The sequence below is a fragment of the Elephantulus edwardii genome, unplaced genomic scaffold, assembly GCF_000299155.1.
Source record: "Elephantulus edwardii isolate Elephantulus edwardi_28Jun2011 unplaced genomic scaffold, EleEdw1.0 scaffold00055, whole genome shotgun sequence".
NCBI classification, from domain to species: Eukaryota; Metazoa; Chordata; class Mammalia; order Macroscelidea; family Macroscelididae; genus Elephantulus; species Elephantulus edwardii.
The window spans coordinates 766,694-775,896 of NW_006399805.1; the positions used below are offsets into that span (position 1 = coordinate 766,694).

Sequence of the window (9,203 nt, forward strand, 5' to 3'; positions counted from 1 at the left end):
GCTATGAGTCGCAAGCGACTCGACGGCACATAACAACAACAACAACAACAATCATGGCTTTGAAGACTAACAACACAGGAAGTAGGCACAATATGAAACTATATGCCCACATATGAAGTTAACCAGGGTGGATCAAGAGACCAGGGTAAATGGCTGTATTTCAGCAACGATGAGGGGCTGTTTGCATTTTTCTTTCGCGCTCTACTTTTTTTCATTTCTCTGATTTTCTAGAAATTTACTTTCTTTTTCTTTTTTACAAATACAGTTTCTCCAACAACATTTTTCACTGGAGAAAAGAAATATGACAAAACATACGCCAATTACCACTTTGAATACACTTCTTTTAAATGAGGAGAAAATGATAGACACAATGAAAAGGGCTGTTTTCTTCTCTCAGAGGCAGCCCATGTGCACGGGGCCAAGCTGTCCTCCTATGCTGAGTGAGTTATTATTCTGTGTAGAGCACTAGAGAGACGCAGCATCACTCAGGCGCGATGGCGTCCCAGCTCCTGAGAGCCCATTTTGCTCTTGGAGATGGGTCTGTGCCCATATGTTCTGATGCTTCAATCTCAACAATGAATGAAAGGACCCAACACAGGTGCTTATGTAACCAGGTTAAAACTGGGAGTGCTTGTGCACAGAGACTCAATTACCTCTGTTACAAAGGGCTCTTCTCTCTCTGCTGGGAGAGGCATCTGTCAAAAGAGAAATTCCCATCTTGTTCAGCTATTCTTTATCCACCCAAACAAAAACAGGCCCAGGGAAATGCCAGGCAAGTCTCACGAAGCCAGGGTTCAGACTTCCTGGGAAACTTGTCTTGAAATCAGAAGTCAAATTCCTGGCTCCTGTCAGCTTGGACAGATATCTTCCCTGCCAATCAAGGGCCACACATTGACTGCTCGGCACTTTGAGGTCAGACAGAGGCCTTCATTCTGAGTCTTCTTTTCAAAAGGGTGAGTACGACGAAAGAGTTTTATTTTCCACTCTGAACTTAAGAAAGGAAATCTGGAGCCTATCTCTTTCTAGCTTATCTCACAGGCAGCCAGGACAGTCCAGGTGAGTCGCCCAACACTACTCATTGGTTGCCTTTTCACCTCCACCTGCAAAACCACCTCCCCTTTTACTTGCCCCTGCTGGGACCCCGCCCCTCTACCAGGCCCCCCTCAAAGTGCTCTCCTCAAGGACACCCATTCTGTCTCCCTAAGGGGCCTGCTCCTTTCCTTCTAGGCAACTCTGCACCTCACTTGGGGCATATTCCCAAATCCTTGAAGGATGAAGACAGGTGGTGGGAGGATACTGGCCTTTGTTACTGGAGAGGCTTGGACCTGGGACACAGGCCCATCCCTTCAGTGACACCTCTGGTAGCAAGAAATGACTCTCAGTGGCTTGAGATTCTCAGCTGAAGAGTGCAAAATATAACAACTTTCTTGTAGGATTTTCTTTAGTAAATTATCTAAGAAAATCTAGGTGAAGGGCCTAGTGGTATACTCAGTAAATGACAGTTTCCTTCAACACCGGCATGGATAACTCTGCCATATAAAGTCATTCTGTGTTTCTACTATCATTCTCTCCACCCAGTATGCGCGCGCGCACACACACACACACACACACACACACACACACACACATGACTACAAACTCTGTACACTGTGTTTTACTCATCTTTATAATCACACAGCAGTTTCCAAGACTGAAATTTTTGTGGAAGCAGATTCCAAGACTTTTCTCCTGCAGAGTCACTGATGGGTTTGAACTGCCAACCTTTCAGAGCTTGCTGAGAGCTTAACTGTTGCACCACCAGTTCTTCTTTGATATATCAAAGTCTAAAACCAAACCCACCATGATAAGACTTCATTCTAACTCATCAAGACCCTACAAGACTGAGCAGAACTGGCTTAGAGGGCATCCAAGGCTGTAGTCTTTTTGGAAGTGGACAGCGGTGTCTTTAACTTAGAGGAATGGCTGGTGGGTTCGAACCAGTGAATTGACCAGTTAGCAGTCAAGCACTTAACCATTGTGCTACCAGAGTTCCTTGAATCTAGAGAGAATGCATCAAATCATACTTGTAGAAAAAGTAATTGGTAGACTAAACATATCCAAGACATTAAAAACTATGGATGTGAGAGCCAGAAAGCCAGCTGGCTTCCCGCCCGCCCCCCAAGAGTGAAAATAAACAAAGAAAGCACCAGTGAGCATTACTTGATGAGGAACAACTTAATTACAAGTAGAAACATCAAAGTCCCACATCCCAGCAAACACACAAATGTGTCCTTCAGTCAAATGATGGCTCCGTCACTTCCCCACACCCTCCATAACCATCCTATTACCTTCTAGCCTTTGAATCTCCTCAGCTGTCACTTCCAGTGTTTGATCAGACAGGGAAGCAACTTGGATGACCTGAGAGAAGAAAGAGCGACATGTGGGGATGTGTGTAGGTGCGTTTAAGCAGAGGCAATTCCGACTTTAATACAAGATGGAAAACATCAAACATCAAAGATCTCCTGTTTGGAAAAAAGCTTCCAATGCCTGCAACTGGAGCCTGAATCTCAGGTCCCTTCACTCTGGGGGCAGTAATTACATTGCAGATAATCATTTCAGAAGTAAAGATTAATTTAAAACATTACACGATTAACTTAAAAAGTCCAAAAGGACAATTTAGGAGAAGAAAGAATTTTAAAACGACATTTGCATGTACTCTGAGGCATACAAGTTATATTTTTGACTCTGTAATGCTGACCTGTGAAAATAATATGTCATTTCATCCACAACTCTGCATGCGATATGGAAATAAGTGTAATTATGACTATATGAGTGACACTACTGTGATGGACTGACTCAGTGACTGGGGTAATGGGGTAGGTGTGTCAGAGACAATGAGATTGGCTCAGGACAGAGCAGGGTTCAGAGCTGTTGTACACGGGGTCACTATGAGTCATAAATGACTCGATGGCACATAACAACAACAACTGTTGTTGTACTGGGGATCAGTGAATCAGATCCAACCCACGGTGATCGTGCATATAACAGCTGGAAACCCAGCCCCATCTCATGCCATCCTCACAATCTCTGCCACATCTATGCCCGCGGTTGTACCCAGTCTCTGTCTTTGAAGGTCTTTTTCCTCTTTTTTTTCTTTTCTCCATCTATTCTTTTTTTAAATTTTATTAATTTTAATGAACATTTACAGAGATTTTGGATTTCCGTTCATTCATTGCCGCACTTTTCTCCCTGCCCACCCCTCCCCCTTTTCCCTCTTTTCCACAGGCTCTCTACCCTTCACCAAGCATGAGGCTCTTGTCTAAGGCCTGCTTCCTCTTGAAAACATGCCCCCAAATACGTAAGATGAAGCTGATCTATCTTTGCTTTTAAGAGACAATCTGGCTGTACTTCTAAGAGATTTGTTTGTTCTTTTGGCAACCCCAGGTATAGTCAATAGTCTTTGCCAACATCATAATTAAAGCAATTTTCTTATTCAAAAGATTCAGGATCCAAAAGGAGTTATGCCAACGTGACTCTTTAAGGCGACTGGTCTGTAATTTCAAATTAAGGGAGAAAGTGACTTGCCCAAAGTAGCAAAACTGTTGATGGGAGAAGAATCTAGAAAGGCAATCAGTCATAGGGAGAAAGGGAGATAAGGGGGCTTCCATAAAAAACAATGCCCAAGTGACCCAGACCCTACATAGTAAATTAACTATACAAGGAAATAGAAAACAGACATCATAAATTTGATAAAGGGAAAAGTAGAAGATATTTTACTTTACAGAAAAGTCTCCTACCACTCTTGTGCAAACGCACCCACCATATATCCTCCCCACAGATGAAACACAAGAATCTGAAGGAATCCCTCTGTAAACATTCCACAGAGTGGAATTTCGAAACACTCACATGAACAGCATAAATGAGACTTTCTGCTCACCAATGGAAGCTCAGGAAACTTACCAGCTGGGCAAAAGTTGTAACTTTAAGTCTCTTGAAAAGCTCATCTTTTTTGTATCTGTAATCTGAAAAACAGGGCAGAAGAAATGTTTTCCTAAATTTATTTTGTTTTCATAGAACCACTCATTCCTTTGAGTCTTAGCTGAGACATTGTTTCCTCAATATGCTCTTTTAAAATCCATACTTTCTTGTTTTATCTACATGGCAACTTCAAAATCGGGGTGTGATAGTTTTTATGATCACATCTTCATGTTCTCTCTTTGTTTTGGGTATCAAGAAGCCATAGATAAATGTTTTAAGGACATTTTTATGTCTGGTGACTCGTCCTATCCTACATTTTATTAGTCTTCCATTTCCTCTTCCTACAATGTTTCTACTTTTACTAGAGTGTAATGTATTCTTTTTTGTTAAACTTGCCTTGGATACTTTCTTGGAACCCAGCGTGGAGTGCATGTCTGCCATCTGAAAATGAGGACAGGCCCGAGAAACTGGGCAGTCTTTGTTCACTCTGCTGGCAGGACATACACACGAACATAATCCTGATTTTGGGCCGAAAAGAGCAGTACTGAGGCAATGCGGGATGCTAGAGACTCAGGAAAGAAGACCCTCCCAAGCCCAGGATACGAAGCTAGGCACAGAATTATGACCGATCATGATAACTGCCCCCTCTCAGTGTCTCTCCAGCTCCAATTAAGATCAGCTCAAAACAGCAGTGTATCCTCCACGATGCCTGCACGCATGTATGGGGCCAAAACATGGACCAGAACAGACTGGAAGGCAACACGGCTTCTATGTTTACAGTTGTGAGACAGTCGAAGGAGGGTGCAGCACGCCTGTTAATAATTGGTCATGTTACATGAGACAGGGTTTTGAAATGGAGCCAATCTCACTTTATCTAGTAACTGTTCAGAGCTGCACATTAAGCACCAGCTTCTTTAGAACATTCTGAAGATGGATGTCAGTGGAAGACCTTCCGTCAGGGAATTCCTCCTCACACTCACCTCTCCCTTCTCAGTTTTCACAGTGGCAACCACATCTCCTTAAACATAACCTCATTATTTCAAAAGGACCAGAGGTTGGCTGGGCAACCCAGATGGTCATTAGACCCTCAAAGTCTCTTAAACCAAAGCTCCTAGCAACAGAGGAAAGGATTAAAGGTATTGAAGATTATTTACCTGGGATTACTAATCATTTCCCTGAATCTAGAACAAGAAAAAAGTCCCAGCATAGACAGAAAAGCTACTTTGCAGGTAATGTGACCTTGGTTTACCAAACACCTGAAGACTTAAGAGTCAGGAAATGATATTGCTTTGGAAACGTTGACCTTTCATAAATAGATCAAGACTCTCCTCAGAGAGAATTAAGGCTTCTCTGTCCTCAAAATGTCTTAAAGAGCAATTTTGCTAATGACTGATGGTTGCTACCAGAAAGTTCTTAGAGCAGCTGCTTCGGAATGCTGCCAGGTAAAAAGGAGCATCGAACTCCTGCCAGGGTGCAGCTCCCAGCAGGCCTGAGTAGAGGCTTTCTTGAAGCATAGCTGACCAACTACAGACTTCCACAACTAACAGCAACTTGCCCAGCCAGTTATTGATGTAAATCACAACAGCTATAAATCAGTCGATGAAAACAATCAACAGCTTTCAAGTCATCTGCACCACAACGACGTTTCTACGTAGACAGTCTCCTGCTATGTTTACACAGTTTGAAATATGTCTTCTCCACCCTCTACCTTCTCGGCACAGACTGACCACGGGAAAGCCGCCTCTGACGAGCGCTTTACCTTAGACAAGACGCTGGCTTTGCTCTCGCCTTGTGACGGGTGTTTCTAACGTGCTCTGCACTAGCGACCCCGCTCTGAGCTCGACCCCACGTACCTGGTTCTGGTTTAGAAGGACAGCCGTCATTAGGATTTTCTGACATTATTACTCAGAGATAAAAGATCAAACTAGACGTCTGACAGCAAGCTGGAAATTTCTTCAAAGGGCTGACTTGGAAAGCTCTGTCTGTCTGTCCTCGCAAGAGCAGACACAACTTCAAGAATGGAGCTTCTTCCACGGTGGCTGTGCCCTAAACCCCACGGTGAAGACAAATACTCCGCCTTTCGGATATGTTATCAAATTTTGCTTCTCCAGTAAGTCTGGGGGCTCAGTCTGTCTCTCTCAAGTTACTGGAAGGACAGAGACCTGACTATCCAGGATGTTTCACAGGCAGTCCAACTAGTGTCATCTAACCACCAGGCACCGAGAATCGGCTTTGTGAAGCCTCAATAAACACAGACTGCCTTTTTGCCCAGGCGGAGTTGAAAGGCTATTCAGATTACAAAGTTTTTCTGCGTTTTCAGGGTTCTGTGAAAACGCGTTATTAGTAAAAGGGAAGCTGGGTTCACAGTGGAAGATAACTCGAAGGAAGTCAGAGAGCAAGGGTTGGGATTTCACACAAAGACACGGCTCCCAGGTAACTTGAGTCCAGGGATGGGTCTAGGGTGTCGTGAAACAAGACAACATTCTCCTCCCTGTTGACCCAAAAGAACACTTCTAAGAGAAGAGGGTGGAAGAGAAGGAAATAGCTTCCAGAACAAAGATCCCACACTAGGAAGGGGCAGTAATTCTGGTCAGGCACTCTGCACAAAGCGTGTGAAACGAGGTGAGCAGGTACCTCCTGTCACAGTGAAAGGAAGCCATGGCTCCTGAGGGCAGCTGAGGGAGCCCTTCTGAGGGCTCCGTCCTAGAGGTGCTGCTGGGGAGATAATCACCACTTCAAGGTTGGGCTATCTGAGTAACCATGTTGTAATTTTCAGAAACGTCTTCAATAGAGTTTTGGCCAGGTGGACCCAATGGGACGGTTTTTTTTATGAGGCAAGTTTCTTGTGTGGCCCTGTGAGCTCACCTCGGAGACCAAAGGATGGGTCTAAATGACACACCAACACAGACGCAAGCCAGCTGAATTAAGGACGACAACCAAACAGGTGAGTACACAAGATCAGCCTCTTGGTTTAAAAATGTAATGTATGTAAAAAAAAAGGAATGTATGTATTATATAGAATCTTTGGAAGAACATATATACACTGAAAACTATTTATATAGTATATGAAATGCATAAGGAGAAAAGAAGATACTATGATATTCTACATTTTTTTTTTAAAAAAGCTACAGTGTTACTCCTCAGAGTAACAGAGATGAAAATGGCAAATAAAAACAGATTTGGCATAAAGTTGCTTCTGAATCCACATCTACTACGAAGAGTCTTCCAATCATCATCCTGTTAAAGGGAGCTCTGGTGGCCTAGTGGCAAGAAGCTGCGCTGCAATCCCGAAAGCATGTGGTTCGAGGCCACCAGCAGCTTCACGGGAGAAGGATGAGCGATCTCCCACCCGTTCGATTCATTGCCTCTGACAAGCGGCCAGAGGGTCAGCTATGGGTCTGTTCCAACTCCGTGGTACACAACAACATCATCCTGTGAAAGTGAAAGGCCTATTGTACATATTTCTTTAAGTTATAGAGTATTCAGGATTTATAATATTCTCCTGAAAGAGAGTATTCCCAGAGCCGAGTCCTGCCTTGCCATCCCATAACTATCACAAAGCAGACGTTTCTCCTCCTCCTCTGACCCTGTTCTTGATACGTACCTGGGTTCCACTGAGATCAGCTATGGACACAGAACAAGGACAACTTTTTTGCAAGGGCCTACACTCAAGGACTGGTAGGATTTTTTGCATAAAATTAGTATGAAAAAAGGCTGCGAATGAAATACGACTTTTAATTAAAAGAAGACCAAACTGCAGTGAGTCCACAATGCCTAACACCATTTCAGGAACAACTTCTTTTCTCACACCTCTAATGCATTCATGAATACTCTCTAATTTATATGGAAAGGGATGCTGGGGAAGAGACATCATTACTTTATCTCAGGTATAGAGAAAATAAGGTGACAGCGAAGATGAAGTACCTTGAAAAATGTCGTGAAGACCTCAGCACAGTGAAAGAAGGTGCTTGGAGTCTGACTGCTAAACGAGAGCTCCGTACCCCCAGCTCTCACTCCACCTTTCTACATTAATACTGCTCACAGCACAGGCTGGTGCAAATGATAGGTGGCCTAGTGGTAAGAGATCACGCTGCCAAATCAAAGGTACATGGTTCGAATCTACCAGTGGTTCTGAGGGAGAAAAATAGGCAATCTCCTCCCATGCGATCTGCTGCCTCTGAAAACTAGTTCTATCTTGATGACAACACTACCCTCAAGGCTGGCAGTCCAAACCCACCCAGAGCCATCAGAGGAGTAAGTCCGGAGCCCTGCGTCTGTCCGATGGAGCAGTTCTTCTCTGTCATACCTGAGGCACCATGAGTTGAGATTGACTCCAAGCCAACAAGGACTTGTTTGGTTTTGGCATGACTGTGGGCTGAGCAGAACGTAGACCCCCGGCCCGAATCTTAGCCGCTGGGGATGATGATCACAGAGCTCCCCTGGTCCTGGACCACAGCCAGGCTCCTCTGTCTCCACAGCTCCAACCGTCACGACGTCAGGGAGGTCTCAGGAGCTACACCTGCAGTGAGCGTTTGCCACAGCGAGGGTTATCAATCAACACACAACTTACACCAATAGTTAGTACTCACTTTTCTTGATCTCTTCTAGCTTCTCTGTGTATTTCGTGATGCTGCTGCCTAGAAATAGAACAAGAAACAGGTAGTGACGAGGGCTGTACGACAGCACGCATGTAATGAAGGTCATGGACTGTACCTGTAAAACCACGTTTGAATAACAAATGTTCACTAACAATGCTTTTAGCATGATGCTTTAAAGAGGTACACCAAAAGCAACAGTTACGAGTGAAATATTCTAATGCATAAGGGAGAAAAGCCCAATCGTTCTTGAGTCATTTATTTCAGATGATTTAACCTTGACCTCCAATTCTCATTATTAAGTCAACTGCATAAAAACCACCATCAGAGAATGATTACAACACAACAGGTACTCAGTTAACACCTGGCGAATTCTTTTCCCCCCTCTGTTTGGGAAGAGAATAGGCTAAGAGTGGATAGATAATGAACACTGCACTGAAACATAGGAAGGAAATAACTGTTTCAAAGGAATAAGGGATTAGGCATTATATGTATGACAACAGCCCAGAATAAGAAGTACACTACTAAGAGGAATGGGCAGGGGGGCAGGGAGGTAACTGTGAAACAATAATTATTTTTAAAAAAAGTGAACTGGGAGAGGAGAAAGAGAGAGAGGGTGATAAAAATGCGCAACAATGCCCATCAACAAAC

The 9,203-nt window shown here is 43.8% G+C and overlaps 1 protein-coding gene across 1 annotated transcript in view; it reads right to left on the reverse strand.

Moving 5' to 3' along the window:
• CEP41 (centrosomal protein 41kDa) overlaps positions 1-9,203 on the reverse strand; it is a 70,116-nt gene that overhangs the window by 16,321 nt on the left and 44,592 nt on the right. The window contains exons 3-5 of the mRNA XM_006887197.1: positions 8,547-8,590; positions 3,940-4,001; positions 2,328-2,397 (exon numbers count right to left, since the gene is read on the reverse strand). Coding sequence (XP_006887259.1) covers positions 2,328-2,397; positions 3,940-4,001; positions 8,547-8,590 — 176 coding nt within the window. The remainder of the gene's footprint in view (positions 1-2,327; positions 2,398-3,939; positions 4,002-8,546; positions 8,591-9,203) is intronic.